Source organism: Charadrius vociferus, unplaced genomic scaffold (genome assembly GCF_000708025.1).
Source record: "Charadrius vociferus isolate BGI_N301 unplaced genomic scaffold, ASM70802v2 scaffold1346, whole genome shotgun sequence".
NCBI classification, from domain to species: Eukaryota; Metazoa; Chordata; class Aves; order Charadriiformes; family Charadriidae; genus Charadrius; species Charadrius vociferus.
The window spans coordinates 155,225-177,277 of NW_009648681.1; the positions used below are offsets into that span (position 1 = coordinate 155,225).

Below are 22,053 nucleotides of genomic sequence, written 5' to 3' on the forward strand. Positions count from 1 at the left end.
ATTCCTGACAGCAGGATCTCCCTCAGCTGTGCCCCAGGGCGCACCACAGCTCCCGTGCTCGCGGCACTGCCTACAGTGAGGGGGCAGACAGTCCCCTTCGACACATTATTCTGGGATGGGAAAAGCCTTCCCACACCTCTCCAAAACACTGTAGATCGAAGAAAACTGAACTGTTTTCTTCACGTACTGGGCTTGCATGACAGGTCACGCAAGTGTTGTGCGAGACATTTACACTTGGCTCTGAAATCATTTTGCTGTCCATTTCACCTGCACCCATGAGGCCATACAGCAGAAATCCCTCATTTAAATGGCGACGCAGTGAGCAGCATCTTTGGCAGACATTGCCCTCCCAGGAGACATTTAACAATTTTTTACAGTCAGGAAAACATGCTTGTGACTGTCTCCTAGGCCATCCTTCCAAACGTGGCCCAGAGAACTTCACCCTGGGTCAACATCCATTTTTGAGAGGGCAGGATGTATCTTACCTGTGTTTCTTTTCACTTCCTGAAGTCAAATGGCTGTTGACAAACCCAAAGGAGGTTCCATTAAACATGAATGACACCCCCACGGCTCCTTTATTACCTGGAAAAAGATAAGCCCAAAACATCAAGAAATCAATCCACCTCCAGGCTGAGCCTAGCAAAGATAACAAAGCACCTAGCACATCTTAAGTGAAGTGGAGGATGGAGAAGAGAAGTAAGTTAACTTAATCAGTACAGAAAGAATTAGTACATACAGCACAGATTGTGGTAACAAATTTTCTAAGGATGCTAAAAAAAATTACTTGAAGGGAAAGAAGTGCAATTTCCTTGTGAAACTCAAGAAAGAGCAATCCAATAGCCAGACAAAGGTGTTTGCTGGAAGTATAAATATATATATATATGTGTGTGTGTGCTAAGTATACACACAAATAGATTTCCTCTCTTACAGGGTAAGATATAATCAGTGTGAGTGGGATATAACTTTAGTAACACTAGTGTCACATAAATGTAGTCAAAGGAGTCTTGTGGAGAAAGAGCTGTTCCATTTCAAGGACAGTATTAGCACAGACTGAACTGATCTCAGTCCTTTGGAGAAGACCGGGTCTGGTCCTCACCCAGTGTGTTTGCGATGCCTGTCTTCACGTTGTCTGTGCAGATGTGGCTGATGCGGTTCTCATGTTCTGGCTTGGCCAGTACAACAATCCTGATGTTCCAGAGGGTATGGATTGCTATCTGCAGGGATGGGAAGGTTAGAGGTTATATTTCTGCATGTACCTGTGGAGCTGCGCTGTAGCTGCAGCCTTCTCGACTCCTTCTGTAGCACCTCTCCTACACAAATTCTTTTCCTGTGCTCAGGATCTGATTTCAGTCATTTTAATCAAAGGCGGGAGGAAGTACCTAGCTCTTTTCTGGTGCTTGCACAAAATACAGTTTCCCAATCACCATAAGAGTCCTAAGGCCTGCTCTCCTGTGGCCTTCCAGCTATACTTAGATTTGTTTTTTGACACCACCGAAACTCAGGAATGTCCAAACCTGGTCTTAATAAGGTTTAGTTTCTTTTATGATTATGCCTGTGGGCTGTTACATCCTATTTTGAAAGTGAGATCTAGCTTACAGCCAACTCAGAAAGTTTTAGAGTCTCCTCCTTTATGAAGGTCAAAATATCACCACCGCTTGACTCAGGTGCTGAGCATCTGCCCCTTGCTCCCAGCCTGGCAGGCAGCGGAGCTTCCTGGCAGGGTCCCTTGCTTTTGCTGGGGGTGTGTGTCACTGTCCATAGCAATATGCCCATCTAGCCAGCTCCAGGGGGAGATCTTGTGAAGTCCATAGACAGATTCAGTTCCCTCTCCCTCATCCAAATGCAATGACAGTAAAGGGAGGGAAGGGGAGGAGGTGTAGGCAAAATGCCACTTATTCCTCTCTCTCTCTTTTATTTGCACAACATGTACTCTCCTCATGTGCCCGAGTTACGTACAATAGCTGGAATAACCCCTCACCACTTTGAAGCTGATACTGGTGATTTCCTGCAAGGATTGCCTCAGGGTCTCCAGCCATTCCTTCTCCCCTTGGGGATCCTCCTGGGTGCCAATCACATAGATGTCATGAGGAATGTAGTCAGCAGTGTCATCACGGGTCTTCCCCTGTCCCTTGGAGAGAAACCAGGAGGTGATCTTCTTTGGAGGAGGCGCAGCACCTTTTATTAACAAATCAAACACCAAAGTAAGTCAGAGTATGTTCTGTCAAACCCAGGATACAGACAACCCATGGCGACAGAAATAACAGGCTTCACATTCACTCTGTCCTGTATCAGTTTCGCATCAGCTGGGGCATACTATTCGAAGATGACAGAGATGTTAACCCCACCTGACTCACTGATGAAGGAGTGACTCTCCTTTGGCCATCTTCCTCTGTTCAATTAGCTTGCCAAGGCCAAGGCTAGCCAAGTGTAAAGGTAGGGAGCTGTACTCCTGGCCTGCCGTTGCCTTTACCTTACCCCTTAAGTATGACAGAGCACAGACAGCTCAGCTAACAGCAGTCGAACCAGGCTTTTCTCCCAAAACGGGAAAAATAACTTAAATTCCACTGCGCTCAACTACACGCTGTCCTCTTTTCTAAATATCGCAGATACTCAGTTCTCTTCCCAGGCTGGACACAAACAGTCCCTAGTCAGGTTCAGAAGCAGCTGACCTGCAGTTATTGGAATTGTTCCTAGCCTTTCTGCAAGGTGGAGGATAGAGCACGCTGCTGCACCAGGTTTGTGCCAGCCACAATTCCCTGTCCTTGGAGGAATCCTTCAGTACCCATCAGGGCCAACTTTATGGTCCTTTGAATGGAACCATACAAAGTGTCAAACCGTATGCAAGAATATGCAAGATCAGCTCTTCTCCTGTCCCAGTGAAAGACAACCCCGCTGTACAGATCTGCTACAGAACAGCATCTGAAGCTCATCGTGGCAGGTGAGCCCACATTTTGGCAAGTGTCTGAAGGAATGCCAGGTCAGAAGGGAGCCCATACCCATATTCCACGTCCCAATGAAGACGGTGATCATATCAGGCTCTGGTTGCTCTGAGTGCTTATTCTTCATCTGCTGCAGAAGTTGGCAGAAGCCTTCTCTCTTCTAGACAGGGAGGAGCGGACACAATTAATGAGATACTTAACTCTTCCAACACGACCTCTTGAAAAACTCGCTGAACCAGGAAATTCCCAGCACACTCCAAGGGCAGATTAGCTCTCCACTATCCTCAAACCTTCAAAGAGGCTGTCTTTCCAGTGGTACTTCCTTAGGCACTTGGCTTGTGCATTACTTTAACAAGTGCTGAGCTGGTCAGAAGAAAGCCTAGACTTCCCTCTTGTTTGTCTGTATGAACCTTTTGGCAGGTACCCTCACACGACTCCTTGTCTCTTCTCACTGCTTGCTGACACTCTGTTCTCCTGCCTCAGTGACAGCACCTAGGTATGGTTGCCCTCTCCAGTATCTCCCTTTACACAGCACACTTGTTCATTTTCTGGATGTTTCCGGAACAAAGAAGAAAGTTCATTTTTGCAAAGCCTTCAACAGTTCCTCTTTCTGCCAAGGAACGCCCCTTTTACCACTCCCACCCAGGTACCTGCTCCAGGCTGGCAGGAAGGGAACATTGTGTATGTACCTTGGAATCAGAAAAAACATACTCCTTCCGCTGCGTTTTTTCTTTTTCTGTTTCCAGCACAATGACCAGTTTGTTGGGGACCTTCTGGGACTTGATAAGCTGCAAGACTAAACAGAGACCGGGTGTCATGAACTGCAGTCACTGAAACTAGAATCCCCCCAAAACTAACAGCACCCTGCTCACAGGCTTAGGACTTACACAGTTTTTTCTGTCTGAGGCTCATTTTGCCCCCCTTAACTACATTTTAATGTTGCTTAATCCTGTTTCCTGTAGGAATAGGTGAAGAGGACTCCCAAAACTCATTCTGCCTGGAGTTCTCGTCCATACCAAGCCCTGCAGTCTGAAGTGAAGCCTTGGCTTCCTGCAGGCAATCTCTCTGTATCCTGAGTCAGCCTACATATATTCCTTCCCCATCTGTGAAAGAGGAGGTAAGACCTCATTTGGTGGTAAAGGTGATTCCTCCCCATCTAAAATAGCAGCTAAGTAATTATGAACACCAGCTGGAGAAAGCCATATATGAAAGCTAATCTTTTCAATCACTGCCAGCAACAGGTTGATTTTCTAGCAGGAGAGAGCCCAAGGGCATCGTTTACTCTCTGATAAATTCTACCCTGATTGGCTCAATCTCAGCAAGCTGCCTGTCCAGAAACTACCAGAAAAAAAAAAAAAAAAGGAAGTTGTTTGAATTGGGCCTTCACAGACCAAACTGGCATTGCTCATCAGCAGAGATATTGATTCACATGCAAAAAAAAAAATCAAGGAAAAATTCACTGAAAAATGTTACTGAAACTGAGTATCTGGCTTTTTACCATCAAAAATCATCACAGAAGTCAATATGTTTCCGCAGAGTATTTGTTTGTCAAGTAACATTGGTTTTCAGTAGAAAATGGCTCTATTGCAACCAGCTCTATGGGGAATCTTCTATCAAAACGTGCTCCTTTGCAGTCCTGCTACCGCTATCTTCATTGAGATCAGGAGTCCAGGTCTAAAACAATCTGTGAAAGTTGGTTACCCCAGTAATGACTCCCTGCTCTCTGCAGGGCGCTTTGGGGATAGGCAGTCTAGACTGACCAGAGCCGAGACACCACCCCGGACCTGCGCTCTGGGCCAAACCTTGCCCTCAGTGGGGCCAAAAGCAACCCCTCCCTATCACCCAAGGGACCGAGAGTCTAGTCCAGCATGTGTGACCTTAAGCATCTTACTTTTCTTGTGGGTATAAAACTTGTCTTCTGGGCCATCCTTAGCTCTCTTGATAATCAGTTTTCCCATTTCCACATCAACCTTGAGATGTATTTTTGAGAAAATTCCTAGGGAGTCAGCTTTCACCTATTGGAAAACACAGATATTTCTCATAAGCGATCTTCTACACTTCAGTCACGTGTACTACAAACGCAACGCTTGCCTGAATTCATGGACACATGTCGTTGTTATGCCAGTCCCACTAGACGTCTCTTAAGCATTTGCATGGTGCTAAACAGCAACCAGGAATAGCTGTTACCTATGTGGCAGCACAGCAAAGATCCCAGAAACTGAGATACTGACACAAATTGCTGTCCTTCTGCATTACTGTCCTTTCACATTGTGATCAGCATTGTTAAAGAAATTTATTTACCTCAAAAGTGACAGGGGGGATAAGGGAGCGTCGGTGTGTTGAATCAGGACCTTCAATCAACAGTGTTTTCACCTGTAAAAGAATTTGTGTACCAAATTGCATTGGGTGATTCTGCACTACATTGAGAGTAACAAAGTCAGAGCAAAGAAATCTCACCGTAGCAGAGGACTGCACTGATGATGAACAAGAATAATAACTAGAGGCAAAAGATGACGAGAAGATAATATAAAATAGGTTTAAAACTCTACCTTTTCTTCAATGGAAGACAGCAAAGAGATCAGCTGATTGAGTTTCATTACAATATTGACTGGACTAGCTTCACCGATCATCTGATAACCGCAGCGTAGAAACAAAAAGAGAGAGAGAGATATGCATAATTACCAAACCCGCAGAGCATGGCCTGGAAGCCCAGCAGTCGTGCCCCAGGAACACCTCGCACACAGAGCAAGGAGCAGCACTTGTGTCTCTGCTGCTCTAATCTGTAACGGGCAGCACAAGAGCACAGAGTTTGGCTGAACATGCAGAAGTGTGGCAGGGTGGAAGGACAAATTTGCAAACCTTGTCCATAGGTTAGAGGCAGCTGGGCATGCGAGGGAGTCAGCTTGCTGCTGGGGGACAGGTTTGCATAACCAGGTCTGGGGCTTAACATACAGAAGTCCTAGGCTTTTGGTTCTCTGGGCTACTGGCAGGGAGCAGAAGGTCATGGGATGTAAGTAGGCTGGGGGAAGGAAGGATTTGGCACTGGAACATCCTGGAGTGAAGTTTATGGAAAGTGAAATGCACAGTCCTAGCCTGCAGGCTGAGGGAGGATGGGGAGGTGGAAGTCCTCAGGCAGTTTGCTGCACTTTCCTCTGGGGCAGGCAGGGAGAGCAGGCAGAGTGGACTATGGGATAAGTGAAACTGTGGGGATATGACTCACTGTGTGCCCTCTGCACTGCAGCCAGAAAGAGGCTAGAGAGAACAGAAGGGGTAACTGATCACCCGAATCCCACCGGTCATTGCTGTGCAACCAGAACCCTTCCCTCCCCTGGCGCTGACAGCCACCCGCGCTCCTCACTCTTCTCCTCTTCCCACCTTCCAGCCGACTTACTTGTGAGCGCTGATGGATACCAGGGTGCAGCTGCTGCTCAAACACCTTCTGGATGGATTCCAGAGACGGGAGAGTCCGAGAGGCTTCACTGGGAACAGAGACACAGCAGAGGTCTAAGGCTGCGGTCGGGTCCCCGGGTAGGTTAGCACTTGGTCTCTTTGGACAAAGCCATACGGCAGAGACTGTGGGCACGCATTCACACTAGGCCTGCTCTTGCCATGCGTCATGCTCTTGTCCTCTGCTGCTTCCTGCCCTCTGAGGTGGTGGGATGTGTGATGAGAGCGTTTCTCAGCTGCCTGAGTGACACTGCCAACGAAGGCAGCTTGCAGTTAGGCAGTGGACTGGCTGTTCCTCAGGTTTTGATTTGGAGGGGGTAACTTCTTAAATCTCCCTAGAAAGATGTTCCTGTCTGAGCCAAACCAGAGGACGCTGTGTAAAACCAGCAGCAGCCCAAGCATGCCAACTCATAGATTACGGTGCAGCCAAAAATCTCAAAGCCCAGTGAAGCTTGGTGCCTGCGAATGCCCCAGCGGCAGGAGCAGCTCGGCTTTGCACAGTCCAGACGCGGCTGCTGAGGCTGACGCAGGATGCTGAGGACACTGGGCGAAAAGGAAACTAATTTTTAGATTTTTCAGTTCACATGACAAGAGGGGCCAAGCGCTGCGAGGGAGTGGAAGAGCCAGCCTTTAATCTCTTGAACGGGAACCGTTCATGGGTTACAATGACATTCCTTCAGCATTTCCCAATTAGATTCCACAGGATGCTCATTTGTCAAAACGCTGTTGTATGAATTTGGCACAGAAGCTGTGCTCCGATAATGACGAGACTTATCACGGAAAGAGCAGCCAGGGAGCGCAGGTCAAAAGGAAGGTGATGGTGGGGAGCAGTGCTAGGATGCTCACATTGTGCCTAGTCAACAGTGGATATTAATGATTTCCCTCACTTTCCCAAGTCTGAACGAACCGGATTTTACTCCCTGTTTGTTGGGGAAAGTGCTCCAAAGCGAAAGTATGCCTGTCTGAAGATTAGATATTTGTCTAGGTACTGAACCATAGATGATTAATTACCTAAATTAAGCACTCATGTTTGGAATTTCAGCGTGAAAGACTTACCATGGGGCACACAGAAGTACGAGACACTTGTAGGAATCTGGATCTGCTAAACTTAGTCCTCCAACACCACTATTCAGCTTTGGATCACCTAGGGCCAGTGTCACTGCAAACGGGCCTGGCCCCAAACCCAGGACTCCCATTGATTTTTGCAGCCATGAAGTCAGGCCCCAGGAGGCTGCAGGCAGTAACAGGAGCATTGGGTGAAGTTCAGTTTGAAAAGAATGAAAGGATATTTACTGTGCCCAAGAGTGCAGGACGTGTAGGCCATCTCTTGAAAACACACAGCGGCAGCTGCTTGAAACAGTTCAGAAATTATTTCTCATGGGAAAACTGCCCTTTGTTTAGTGTAAAGTGCAGCATGCATGTAAGGATAGGGAACGAGCATCTGCAGCCGTTCAAACTCAACAAAACCACAAAGTGGTTTTAATTGCACTTATAACTCCTTTTGTTTTCTTCTCTTGCTAGTATAAAGGAAATATATGTAGCGGTCTTCATTGAAGTGTCAGAAGTCTGTGTGTCCCCATACGATTGCACAAGTGCTGGTACCACAAGTGCTTGAAAAGCTACCTTAAAAGCTCTATGTGCAAATTATCCGGTGAGGGAGAATAAACAGGAGCACGCAGAGCAGTCATCGATGACCAAACAGTGGCTTCACACAGTAGCAGCCTGAATAGGCCACTGTTAGTGTTTTTCACCTAAAGCTGGTAGGAAACTCTGAATAAAGTCCACTTGCACGGGTAGTCCCCACTCTTTGCTTCACTAGCACCAAGCTCTCCATGAGTCAGCTTTCCAGCCCCTGGAGGATTCCCCTGTCTAGGGAAACTCTTGAATGCCAATTTCTTTTAGCATTGAATGCTTCACAAAAGCACTCATCAGCCTTACAAGTCTCTGTTTTGTTTCATTTTCAGTATATGAGCTGCCAGAGTGAACAGCCTCTCCCGAGGGGTTGCCCCGTTGTCCCCCAGGCTCTGATAAGATGTACCATGGCTGTCCTGACCCCCTTGGCCACAGCTAGCCCCAGAAGGTAGGAGCAGCTTCCAGCGGAGTTAAAACCAGCTTTCAACGTCTCTAATGCACGCTGGGAGTCTGGTCCTTGCTGAATTAATCAAGGATCAGTGGTGAGGAGGGTGAGGGCAAGATTACAGACCCTGCGCTCCCGCTCTGCTGTGGCCCAGCTGTGCTTGAGCTCCTCGGTTAGAAGTGAATCCTGCACCTGTCCATGGATAATACACAAACTGCAAAAGGCACAGACTGTTCACAAACAGTTGGCCCAATTCCTCTCCCAACCCCGTGGTTCACTATAAGCTCTTTCCTTCTCCTAAGCACTGAGCAGCTCCAGTACACATCCCCTCTACCTTGCTGACGCTGGCAGTCACTGCTTGCCCACAGCCCAGTATCAAAACAGAGAAGTGAGTCAGCCGAAGAGCACCAGAATGCCCATTTCTCACAGCGATGGCAGTGTGTCTGAGAGTGACCCTGAAAGATGGCACAGACGGGTTCTGGGAGGTTGGAAGAAGCCGGAATACGGCATTGCAAAAACCTCAGATTCGCAGCAAATCAGCGTGGCTCACAAGCAGCCGAGGTCAGCTCAGCCACAGCCAGTGTCTGCCTGCACACTCTTAATCCTCAGCAGTGCCAGGAGGTTCAAAGGAGCTTCAACTCCAGTGAAAGAGCTCAAGTTGTGCCAATTAACTTTTCTCCTTGTTGTTTGCCTGTTTGTTCTTTTAATCTATTCTCAAATATGGTGAAAATAATCGAATTGAACATTATTAAGAAAAAGAGGACATAGCCACTGAGAAGCAGCCTAGGAATTACCCGTGCAGTCGGCTGGAATCCCTGTGCTGCTGAAGAAAGCCGAGGTAAATAAAAACTAAATTTAGGTAATGCCACTGATTAAATTTGAGTTCAGAAGTCTGATAAGGGAAGTGAGCTAAAACCCCCGAAAACCTCAGAGATTAAGACTGCAGAAAACAATAAGACATCCGAGCCATTAGCCAGCCGAAGCTAAGCAAATAGTTTGGTTGAATAGTAGAAATTCACAGGACGATCCAAATAGCAGGGGAGAGGTTCCTCAAAGAGATCTGACTGCGACTGAAAACAGCCTACAGCTCTGGACCTTCACGAAAAAATTGAGAATGCAGCTCCATCTAACTGAAATAATGCAGGTGTGGGGAGAAAATGCTGGGGAAGCAGTGGGAAGAACTGCATGGGGACATAGACTTCCATAGCTACATGCCAACTAGAGGGGCAGAGGGTGGGCAGCTTGCCCTTCGCTGTGCTGGCAGCAGTGCAGTGCCCCTCTGCTCAGCAGCAGCCTTCCACCAGCAGAGCAACTCACCCAGCTCTCTTCTAGGATGACACTTTGCAAAGTCCAGTCACCAAAAAAACCTACAGAAAATCTGGAAAAGTAAAAGGTGTCCTGGCTCCTGAGAGGACTGTGGACCTGTTGCATCTCCTTTCTTGTCATCCCATGTACATTTATGAGGACTTGGGTTGTGAAACCCAGATAAGGTGAAGTAGAACAACAAGTTGGAAATGGAAAAAGCCAGCCATCATCAGAACAGCAGTACTGGAGATATTTTAGTAACACAAAACTCTCACTTGTGATTTCACTAGATTTTTGTTTCCATTGTTCAAGTCTATTCTTAGCTAGCCACCTGGGTCCCCCCTCTGTAGGCGCAGAGAAGCAAAACCCTCAAGCAGGGTGCAGAGGAAGAAGGGCAGCTCTTTGCACAGCCATGCTCAGTCCTGCAGCGGCTGTGAGCGGCTGACTTCCCGGAGAAGGAGCACGGCTGCATATTCCTCCCTGTTTGCCTGGCAAAACGTGCACAGTGCCCACTGCTTCAGAGGAGTAATCGTGGTCCCAAGCACCTCACTCGCTCCCTGCCTTCCTTCTGTAAGTTAAAGCTAAGCAAATCAGCAGTATCCACCCCTCATTTTAGCCCTTTCTTCTGCCTTGGGGAGCTCTAGGGTACAAGAGCAGGCCAGTAGCACCACCAGCTTCACTTCTAAATACACGAGAAAGAAGGATATTGCAAGCCACAGGTACGAGCGTGGAAGTATGTGCCCTCTGCCATAGAGTTCTGGAAGATCTCTGCAGAAGTGTGGGCTAATCTCCCGTTTGCTTACAAGCAGCAAGGGGGGGGGGAAATCGCATCCTTCCACCGGAGAAACAGGGAGCTCTGCAAGGTTTTAGTTCTGTGTCAGAGTTTTTCCATTTGGGACCTGGAAGGTCTATAAATAGGAAAGGTAAAATTTGTAGTCTTGGCTTGTTTCTCTTTTCATTTGAGCTGGACTTCACTGACAACAGTGGAATCACTCCAGGTCCACAGTGCATTAGTGGGAAGGAAAATCAGCATTTAAAACATAGCTAAACACCAATATGTGCTTGTTTCCATAAACGACTTGTGCTTGACAATTCTGTGGGTGTCATTTATACATTACCAAATTATGCAGTTAATCGGTTAGTGGATTTTTTTGTTTTGTTTCTTTCTAAACAAAGCATAAAAAATAATACTTCACTGACTGAAACCGCCTACAGGGAAATTTCACTGTCAGAACTCTGTCTTTTATATAGATTTCACATCTTTGGACCAGAATCACAGGTCATGAAATCTAAATATAATGTTTTTGAGGATAAGCCAATTTCCTATGCCAGAAATACAGGTTCTGAATGCATGCACGTGGAAGCTATGTTAGACTACAGTGTTACAGCATTACACTGCGATCTCTGAAAACCAGCCTCTAGTTACCTGAAGAGTCCTTTGCAAAGCAGTGTAAGTAGTTTCTTCAGTTGAGGAAGATTGCTCGAGCCAGTCTGTACCATCTCAAAGTCACTGATGATGTGAACTCGCAGGTAATCCTGGATGAGTTTAAGATGCTCGTCAGAGACACTGTGAAAGAAACAGGCAAGTCAAAAGCCAGCTCTTCTCTCTGCGCCCAAACATCAGACAGCTTTATTACCTTTCTGAAACTCCTACTGCCAGCATGGACAGATGGGGGGCAGTTTGCCTTAGATTTCAGTGTAAATATGCAGTTCTCAGAATTGGACCATGGATACCCCACCACACTGCTGACACCTTCTCCTCCTCCTCCTCCCCCACCCCAAATCCTCTCCTCCGTGACTGCTGAGCTACCGTGCCAGGGGAAGGCTTGTGACGCCTGGCTTTGCCAAAGCCATGGTGGGATCATCAGCCTCGGCAGGTAAAGCCAGGCTGCTGTGAGGTTGCTAATAGCAGCGCAGGGGCTCTGGGGAGATGGAGACTCCCTTTCACCTCTTCGAGTCCCACTTTGAAGGTTTTATTCCAAACAAGGGGAGCTGAAACCACAGAGCTGCACAGGATGCTGTCTTCTTCCCTGTCTCTGTGGTGCCCGGACTCCAGCACCACATGGAAGGATGAACCAGGCAGACTGTATGTGCTGCCTTGCGCCCTGACAAATGCAGGAAGCCCCAGCTGGCTGCTTAGCAGATGAAATAGTGTAGGCAGCTGAAGAAAACTGGGTTTCTCCCAGTCAGCCAGCTGCTACCGGGCCACCACAACAGGACCTGTGCTGCCACGCATGACCACTGTTTGCTCACAGCCTCCCACCGCCCTGCCAACAGGCATGCCTTCTGATATTTTTTTTTTTATTTTATATTTAAACTTTGCAGATCTGGCCATTAAATGTCATGCGGCTTCCTCTAAGGCTTCAGTGAATGTCCAGATTTGACACAGCGAGCACATAAGTATGAGTACCTGGAAATCCACACACAAGTTTATTCTTTTTGAGGACTGCCTGGTGCTTTCTGATACAATCTGTAGTTTAGGCACACGGCTAATACACCAAGTTTGCTCAGATATTACCATCCATTATATTAGAAAACTATACCTCAGTGGAGAAAGCCTATTGGTGATTTTAATACTTCAGAAAAGTATATTTTTCTAGATGACAGCTGGACTGTAAAGAGTAGCCAACACACTGTAGATCTCATTCTGTTCTTCATTTGGTAGTATAAATAAGGAGTGGTTTCGCTGAATCAAACAGGTCCTCAGCTGTTTCAAAACAGAGCACCCCAGAAAGCTCAGAGCTGGGCTGAAGGCTGATTCTGCAGCCCTGTGACTTGCCGTCCTCACCTGCTTGTGTCCTGGTACTGCAGTCGCTGGAGTAGTGTCTCAGAAAGGGACAGTTTATTAATGTCGGCCACCCTGGAGTTTTCAGGGAGAGAAGATACCTCCTTCGTCTCGCTGCTCGGCAATGCCATGAGGATGTTGCGTGGGGGCAGGACAGGAGGCGTGGGTACCAGGTCTGGCAAGGAGGAAGGGAAAGGCACAGTCATCCCAGCACAGTAACTTCACCTCCTCCCCCTCACCCACAGGCAGGGCAGAGTCTGCACCACAGTGGCAGTCACTGCAGAAACCATCCCTTCTGAAAGGCCTCTGATTTCAGAGCTGGAAAGCTCAGGGCTTGATACTGACCCAGCCCTGTTCTCAGGGTTGTCAGTGGTGTGAGACCAGCGGACTGAGCTGCCAGGCTTGGACCTCACGTGCAAGCAGTGTATGCCTCTGCCTGGCAGTGTAACCTCATCCAAGTCAGTTTGACTGTCTCATCTGCACAGTAGCTATGAAGGTTAATGAGTTACTTTGAATATAACGCTTAAGGACCGTAGCTGTACCTCATCCATATCATTACCATTATCAAGGAGATCTGCTAGGGAGGCAGAATGGATGGAGGGGCGTGATGGAAAGAGCACCAGAAGCTGCTAATGGAAAGAAGCGGACGGCTAAAGTACGTAAACATGGAGAAAACAGACCCCATAATCCAACACAGGAGGGCTGAGTATCCTGCCTTGTCTTTTGGGCATCAAATTGGAAGCACAAAGGGTTTTCCTGCTCTGTCATCCTGCTGCTCAATATACCTCCCTCTCCTGGCAGAAGAGTGGGTTCACTTCCATTTATCCCAACCGTGGTTGCCCTTCTGTTTATACCAATTGCTCCAACACTTTGTTACACCTGTCATATGTAGCTGGTTGAGTTGTGAGGTTTTGTTTGGTTATTTCCTAATGGCGGAATATTCATTACAAAAAGATACCCAAAACCAATCTATTGCTCCTGGGCAGAAGCTGTGATTCACAGAGCCACTGCAGCACAGAGCAATGGCACAGTTGGGTGGTGCATCTGCAGGGTATCTGAGTCCTCATCTTCCACCTCTGCAATTCTACCTGTAAGATGGCCAGGCATCTATAGGCCCTACATGGCTCCAAAGTGCCTTAACAAAAATAAATTCTGTATGTGAACAGCCCAACCCCAGTGCTAATATCTCTTCATCTAAAGGCTCTTAGTCTTGGCTAGAACTTCATTCCCTGCTGCTCGCCTCTCTGTGTATTATTTTTGCTGTAGTTCCCTCCCCCGCCCTGAGAGCTGGAGACTCAGAGCAGCTGGCCAAAAAGCAGGAACATCTTTCCTGAGTAGCTTTGCAAAATTTTGTTCTGTTTCTTCATGAAAATTGCATACCAAAATCTTCCAGCCCCTATTAGACATCCATTGGACTGCATAAATGTACACAGGCACATCAATCTGACTTAATGCACATGCCTGTCTGTCTATCACAGGACTATGTCCTTCAGACAAGTTTTATTGTAATGCTCATCATTTCCGGACAGACGTCAGGAAGGACAGGAAGGACGGCTCTGTGGGTATGACCTTCCCCTGGGATTCAGGAGAACAATGACAGATCCAAGGGATGATCCAGGAAAAATCCAAGGAACGATCCAAGACCAGTGAGTGTCAGGAACCCACAGTGACGTTTCATATAAAATAGCTGCGACGATGCCAATCGCATCTCTTCATCATACATCTGCCTCTATGCATAGAGTCAGATTGTCTGCCACTGCGGGATCTGTGCCTTCTGGTTACGACTGTTAGAAAGATCTTCTAGATCACAGCAGATAAGGGGGCCTGAGTTTCAGATGACCCAAGACCCACAGCAGCTGCAGGTGTGTGGCACTGCAGAGAGATGTGCTCCAGGTCTCTAGGGGAACATCTCTGCTACTGAGACAGTAGAGATGCAGAGCAGGGAGAGGGGTGCAGAGACATGCGAGATGGCTGGACATAAACCAGCTTGAGTCCAGATGAAGGACAACAGATTAGTCAGCCCTGCACCTGATATAGTATACTTCTGCAGAGAGTCTCAATGTATTCCCACAGGTGAGCTATAACGGCGCTCCAGATGCGGTACTGCCCCAGAGCCATGGCGACTCACTGCCTCAAGGTCTTGCCAGCTCAGGTCTCTCCATGCCCTGCTCCATTTTATTGCGTGACACGCTCTAATCCCCCTGCCTGCACTGCATATCCCCAGTTCAGAGTAAGTGTCAAGGGTCTGCATCACCAAGTCACATCATGGGGTTCTTACCAGCATCCTCCTCTGGTTCATCTGCAGCCTCCTCTTCTTCCCGCGGCACTGGATATTTGAGGTGCCATACCAGACCCATGTTCTCCTTCTTGTAAAATTCTATCAGTTCCTCTAAGTTCTCGAAGTACTTAACAGGAACACCCTCTGATGCCTGAAACAAAACACAGAGGCTGTCACGGTCTGGGATTTCCTACCACAGAAACGTTGCTCCTCAGAGAAGGAAAAACAAAGTCATAGAGAGAGGAAAAACCCACTACGTTGCTGTCCAGAGAAAGCCAGCCCAGCTCTCACTGCCCATCTGACCACAGGCTCTGTGCAGAACGACTCCCGCACTACAAACACAAACAGATATGCACACACGTTCCAGCCAGTGTCAGCAAAAATGGCAACCTCAAAGATTCACTGAAGCCAAATGGAAGAGCTCTCTCATTTGATTCAGTGTGTTTGGCTTCAAAGCAAAGGAAGACTTTAAAAACAAAGAATTCTTCCGGATTAGTTTTTGCATTCCCTCTGTTACTGAGCACAAAACCCCTGGACTATGTTAAATTTCGTGGTATCCAGGAAGAATTTTTCTGTGAAATTGCAAGATAAACATGTCTAAATCTAGACGTTAGCATCCCTTCCAGGATTCACAGGCTCAGAACTAGGTTCAAATGAAATAAGCTAGCAAGGTACCGTTACGTAAAAAAAAATGCTCAGATGAAGATTTAGAAAGCTGAGGCTCAGGACACAGCTAGGACTGTGAATGCATCAGGCATGACGCCGAGCTTGCCAGCTGAATTTTAACTGTGACTAAACCTCTTTCCAGCACAGCCCTGGCCACTGATCTCAGGAAATGGATACTTGCGGAGGGCAAACACAGGGATAAGATTTTAGAGGTCTTCAGAGGCAAAGCTTCAGAGCAATTATATCTACGCATCGGCATGAACGGTAAATCTGCTGGATTCACCAAGCAGGAACAGCTGCCACCCCTGCAGCTCTGCCCCGTTGCTTCAACCGAGGGCCCTACCAAGGAGAGAGAAATGGTTTGTCACGGCTCAGCACAGTCCTCCTGACCCAAAGGAAGAGCTCTGCATTACCTCCAGAACTGCGCTTACGTACCATCCAAACCCAAGACAACAGCAAACCAGAGAAACCAACCCAAGAAGGCCCTGTCTATACATGCAGCAAAACATCAAGGCACGGGGCAGGACAGTGCAGACTAGACGTTTTCCAGCCCCACAAGTTTGTTGGTCTTGACTTAAAAAGAGCAACACTGGGAACTGTGCATATGTGGGGATACAGCAGCAGTAGGCAATCAAAAGGAAGAGCTGATCACCCTAATGGCAGGCTTGATTGGCACTATTTTACATGCACAAAGCTAGGTTTTGCACAGGAAAGACGATTAGTTATAACAAATAAAAGCTTTGCTTCCAATTTAAAATAACTTGTTATGCAGCCATACTTCAGACATTCTGCCTCTGACTAACAGGCAGGACATTTTAATTTCTTTTTGGATTGGAATTATTGGCTGTAAAAATTAACACACACACACAAAGTTTTAGTACCAGTTTGAACAAGCTTATTTACCTGCCATTTGTGCTTGCCCTGTTTCTTATTATCTGTGACCTTTTTTGTTTAAAATGCAAATGTAGCAAAATCAAGAGATTAAACAGGAGAAATGCTAGTATAAACCACAGTGAGCAGAACACAGAAAAATGTCTTCAGTGAGTCCCAGCAGCAACAAGATTTCTTTTTAATTTTCCTAAAGAATAAAATCTCAGGCCAGAAATTAGGACAGCGCTTTCAATACTGAACCACATTTGAAGCCTTCAGTGCCCTCAGGCCTGCCATCAAAAATACCTTTCATTTTTAACTACACCTGCATGTCTTTAAAGGCACAGCAAGACACATTTTCATAACAAACATGTACGGCGTTGCTGAGAGCTCTGGCTGTACAGCCTCCTTTTCTGTCTCCCAGGTGTTCCTGCATTTATCAAGATGTATTATTCTTGTACACTGGAAAACGTCGCATTCAGCGTGAAAGCGGTGCTTGGGCAAACACTGGATTATGTTTTTGTGAGGCCAGAGGTGTTGAAACAAATTGCTGGTTAAAACTCCGCAAGACCCCGCTCTGCTAGAGCAGCACAAACTCAGCATAATCAGAATGACTTCTGATTTACACCAATTAATACAAATAGCGTCTTGGTCCTCCCAGACTCTTCTGCTTCTTGATGCCAACTGTAAAGGTTGGGAATCAGGGAAAACCGTTGGGGAAGAAAAGCACTCAGCTCTAATCCATCATATGAAAGGATCCTGAAGTCACAGTGCTGCACTGGGACAGACCTGGAATAGTTCAGCCAGTTGCTTCTATGTTTCTCTGTTCATCTTCCCTGCAGCACCTTCTCTGCTCCAAAATCCCCGTTTTTCCGATTATTTATCAGCTGTGACCTGCAGCCCCCCGGCAGCCCAGAGTGCACTGTTAGCAGCACTCACTGCAGGATGGCAGCACACAGCCCTCATGCCCAGCCCATGGCAGTGTTTCTCCTTTGGATTTAATCTGCCCGGACCGCCTTCTGCCTGTCACAGCACCCATAGGTGGGCTGGAGCTCATGAGAGACAAGGCTTGTGATGGTTTGCTTTGCCCTAAGCTACCCCCCAAAGGGCACCTGGAAAAAGGCATCAGCCCCATCATAGTGCACACTCAGGCCCTAAAACACATGGAGGGTAAACAGGACGGTCAGGGTTTGCCATCTGTATCTTTGGAGGAGGAAAGCTTTGCCATCACTGCTCTCCCCCACCTCTTGAATTACTGCAGCCTACCCCCCTCCTCCTCTTTCCAAAGTTGTCTTCACACTCCTACTTCACTTTCCAAAGACGTCGCTGTCTGCCCGCTTCCCCAGGACCCCCTGACTGATGACTGTCCCCGCAACCCTCCATCCCACTCCCGCACAGCATCCCTCCCTCCCCCAGCACCCAAACACTCTCTTCTCAGCCTTGTTTTGCCTCTCAGCTCCTGCTCTCCCAGGGCGCCTGCAAGAAGACGGACTGCCCTGCACAGCTCTTTTCAGGCCAAACGGAGCCTTGATCTAAGTGGGAGGAAAGGCTGAATTAGCACTTTTTGCTGCCAAGGATAGTTCAGTCCCTGAAACCGTGCTGGTCTCTGTGGTAACCAGAAGCAGCAGCATTTTGTAACAGGCCTCCTTCCTCTAACTCGTTGCACTGCATTTCAAGAGTGGACTGAAGCCTGTGGTCCAGCTCAAATTCCCCGGAGTGGCCATCAGCTCCGGCTCACACGCAGGCCAGCGGGATGCATGCACAGAGAGGCCCCACCATTATGCCTCCCTTCTATCCTGGCCAGGCAGCCAGCCCACCACCTCCAAACACCTTTCTCCATGAAACCCTCCATCTCCTCTCTCAAGGATAACTGGTATTTGTGGCCATGTGGAGGAGCTGGGCTTTGCACGCATCCGGATCCAGCCGCTCGTTCCCACAGAGAGGCAATCTCCATCCCAGCCATGCTGGCTGCTCTGACAGCCCTCCTTCCCCAACCCGTTCAGGAGAAAAAGGACCAGCTCCCCACAGCACACAGTAAAAATAAAGGACGGTACTTTTGTATTTTAAGACAGAATTCAGCAGGGAGCTGAGCATGTGTCCCACGCAGCTGCACAGACAGCGAGTGCTGCAATAAGGAACGGGGAACCAGTGGGGCCGAGAGCTCCGACCAGCAGTGGCCAAGCACGGAGGGAAGGATTGGGGAACCTCAAACCTGCTCAGCACCCATTCACAGCGGGGGAGCTCGAGGGCCCTCCACCACACCACGAAAGCCGCAGCGGCAGCACCGCCTTGCTGCACAGCAGCTTTGCCATCATGACAGCCTGAAAGCAAAGATCGCTGGATTATTCCCACTCTTTTTTTTTTTTTTTTTCATATTATAATTGTTATTATTTGCAAGGATCTCAACAGAGGAAGCGTGCGGGAAGGGCTGTGCCGCTCCAGCACAAAGCAGTGCCCAACAACCCTCTCTGCCTGCTTGCCTGCGTTATGAAATGAGCTCTCTGTTGAAGGTACCCCCCAAATTTCCCCACTCCCCCTGGAGAGAGCAGGGCATGCTGCTTTGCGCTGCTTCCCTCTGCACGGAGGCAGAGCAAAAACCGTATGTTGTTTGAATTGGGAGAAAAATCAGTAAAAGCAAGACCTCGCTACGCTTGCTTCTCCCCTTGGGTAAAGGATGAGAACAAAGCCTGCGTGACAGATGTTAGTCACGTTGTTCAACACACAACTGCAAGTCGCTCAGATACTACTGGTGACGAGTGCCATGTGAACCCCCCCCAAATCCACCAGCTGGTAGCTTTGCTACTGGCCGCAGGGCAATAGGACCATCCCCCTGGCCATGGGACGTTCCCAGCCCAGCAGTGCCGGGGACTGCAGGGACAATGCCTGCGTAGCATCAGTTTAACACAGAAAACTTAGTTCACTAACGTTGCAGCTAGCGCTCGGGTTGCTGGATGACCTACCTGAAGGCTGGTCAAACAATTTTCACCACCAGCGAGCAAGGACAGCAGCATGTAGCTGGGACGTATGCTTTCTTCACACTTGAACTTGTGGCAAAGGTGTATTGGTTGGGAAGGAAAAGCAGTGGTGGATAGTAAAATACTGGCGTTGAGTTGGTCCGCATCTGGCTGCGGAGTGCATTAGCACAAATCGGACTGATGGTGCACTCTGAATAAATGTCCTTGAGACAACCGCGCTGGACGATGGGAGCGAGGCATAATGGAGCCCAAACTTTATGCAAACTTGCCCTGGTTTTTGAGACAGGGAGCAGACGCGGAACGGGGCACGACAAACAAAACCAAGCAGGATGGGGCAGCGCAGAGCAAGCTGGAACCACCCGAGCTGAGCCCAACAATAAAATCCACTTCCCGCCCCCCCCGCCTTCGTTTAGTAAGTAACTATTTCCTCGGGGTTATCACAGGATAGATCTTGTTTTAATTGCAAAGTGAATTGTTTCAAGTCATTAGAAACGTGGATGGCAAGTGTCATCTCCACGGCAACACATCACATCCCCAGAAACGTGCTCACACAGCTTATAGGACACCGGAGCAGTGCGGAGGGTAGGCTCTGCCTCCACGGCCATTCCTCCAGCATCACCACTGGTGCCTCTGCCTTGTGCTGACAGTAGCCGTAACATATGGAAAGGAAACACCTAGTGAACGTATGCAATATAAGGAACAGCCCATAAAAAAAGCAGAATTGCACAAAGGAATCTGGATAATAGTGAATCCGAGGCCGTGTGGCAATTTTACAGTGGGAAACTGCACCAGAAAAAGCTTGTATTTTTAAGATCTATTAATGGGAGTGTCATGAGATGCAGGAAGAAACTCTTCTACTGTACTTGGTACCGTAAAGCCTTAGCTGGACTGCTGTATCCAGCCTGGGGCACCACTTTTTACAGAACGTGTAAAAATACCATAGAGAGTCCCAAGGCAAAATCGTGAGGATGGCTGAAGAGTTGGAAAATGTGATTTACAAGGAAAGCTCAGAAGAAAGGGACTGGTACGGTCTGCCGAAGGGATAGCCTGGAGACATCACAGCTGCCGTCTTACAAGTTTTAAATTCTCTTATAAAGAAGATGGCAACCAGCTGTGCTGCAAGTCCCCCAAGGACAGCAGATGTGGCTGGCTTGCCTTGCAGAAGAGGAGGTTTAGATTAGATCTCGGGGAACCTCGCCAAGCAGAGACAGTGAAGAGGAGGACAGTGTGTGTCCACGTCTCTGGAAGCGTTGCAGGGCAGAGTACCCAGGCATTCCTCACAGCTGGCTAGTGAGCACCTAATCCTGATTCAGCCTGAAAACAGGGCAGACACCGGGCTCAGAGACCTTGCAAGGTCTCCTGTCACCCCTAATTCTGTGACTGCAGGAAGCCCTCTCCAAATCTGCCTGCTGCCTCTTTGTCCACATCCTGCTATATCCTTGAAGGACACTGGTAAAACTGAACGTGTCCATGCTTGTCATGACCAGCCCAGCCATTTCAACTGCATCCCAAACCATGGACTCTCAGATCTTCCACATGTCCTTCTGACTCCAGCCCTTTTGGCTGGAAACCTCCTTTCCCACAGGTTGTGTTGGTGTTTTCCTGTCCTCCAGAATCTGCCCTCAATTCTGCAGGTCCTTCCAGTTACCAATTTCCCTTCCATCTTCTCAACACTCACTGTACAATGGTTTAAACCAACTAGCTACAACTGGTTCTTGCTTTCATGCTGAATAGGCTTCTGGGTTCTTTGTTTCATGAAAACAGGTATGACCAAAGCCTTTAATCACTGGTCTTTGGCTAAATCTTGTGATTCCCGTTCCAAATTCATCCACCTAAACTTTTCAACAGCTTTTTGTATGGCTGAGATCATCTAATCTTTGTTTCTGTCGGGTGTAAAGAGGCCACCAGCACCCAACCTAACTCTCCTCTTCTTCATTATCTCCAAGCAATGCCATCTGGCCAACAGAACACCTTGGCAAAGATACTCCAAATACGGGTTTGCTGAGAAGCACCTCTGAAAGCACCTTGAAGAGAAGTTGCAAGGACAGTATAAAGACAAAGTGAAAAGAGAATTAAAAGATGTAAAGCCTATGCTAAGCAGGGCAAGGAAGTGGTTAACTTGGGGTTCATTACAACAATTGTATAAATAGATGGCACAGGAAGTCTGGGGCCCTCAGAAGGAAGAGGAAGTGTTTTCCTTTCCTGAGCCAAGGCGCAAGGAGGAACTAGGAAACTGGTCATCTGGGTATATTGCTTAAGGGCAATCTTTTCTAACCAGAGTGCCTTAAAACAGGTATTTAAACCCATACATAGGCATTTCAGTAGCAGTCAATAAGTTTTTCAAAGTTATAAAATTCTTGCAATACCCACCGACTTGAACGGAAGCTGAAAATCAGGTCACTTCTACTTTGGTGCGAAAGGCTGGCAGGAACTTTCTTCCTTTTAGATTTGGAAAAAAAAATTCTTAGGCTTCTTGGTTTGGAAAAAAAGTTGTCTTCAAGACTGTCTGTTAGCTAGGAAGTCTAGGTGGCATTTTTAAATTTACTTTTGGCTCTCATGTAGGCAAGCTTTTGTATTTCACAAAAGAGCTGAACCTAATAACTAAGAAATTCTTGGCAATTTATTTTTGAGAGCATTTTGAAGCAACCTGGTTGCATTTCAGTTTTGTTTTGTTAGAAAACATTTCTTATTTTTAGATCAAATCTTGTGCT

At 47.6% G+C, this 22,053-nt stretch overlaps 1 protein-coding gene across 1 annotated transcript in view; it reads right to left on the reverse strand.

Annotated features, from left to right (window-relative positions):
• INPP5D (inositol polyphosphate-5-phosphatase, 145kDa) overlaps positions 1 to 22,053 on the reverse strand; it is a 53,335-nt gene that overhangs the window by 11,257 nt on the left and 20,025 nt on the right. The window contains exons 3-14 of the mRNA XM_009886532.1: positions 14,832 to 14,982; positions 12,557 to 12,728; positions 11,195 to 11,335; positions 6,331 to 6,418; positions 5,489 to 5,569; positions 5,241 to 5,312; positions 4,831 to 4,954; positions 3,629 to 3,735; positions 2,997 to 3,099; positions 1,979 to 2,175; positions 1,097 to 1,214; positions 486 to 582 (exon numbers count right to left, since the gene is read on the reverse strand). Coding sequence (XP_009884834.1) covers positions 486 to 582; positions 1,097 to 1,214; positions 1,979 to 2,175; positions 2,997 to 3,099; positions 3,629 to 3,735; positions 4,831 to 4,954; positions 5,241 to 5,312; positions 5,489 to 5,569; positions 6,331 to 6,418; positions 11,195 to 11,335; positions 12,557 to 12,728; positions 14,832 to 14,982 — 1,451 coding nt within the window. The remainder of the gene's footprint in view (positions 1 to 485; positions 583 to 1,096; positions 1,215 to 1,978; positions 2,176 to 2,996; positions 3,100 to 3,628; positions 3,736 to 4,830; positions 4,955 to 5,240; positions 5,313 to 5,488; positions 5,570 to 6,330; positions 6,419 to 11,194; positions 11,336 to 12,556; positions 12,729 to 14,831; positions 14,983 to 22,053) is intronic.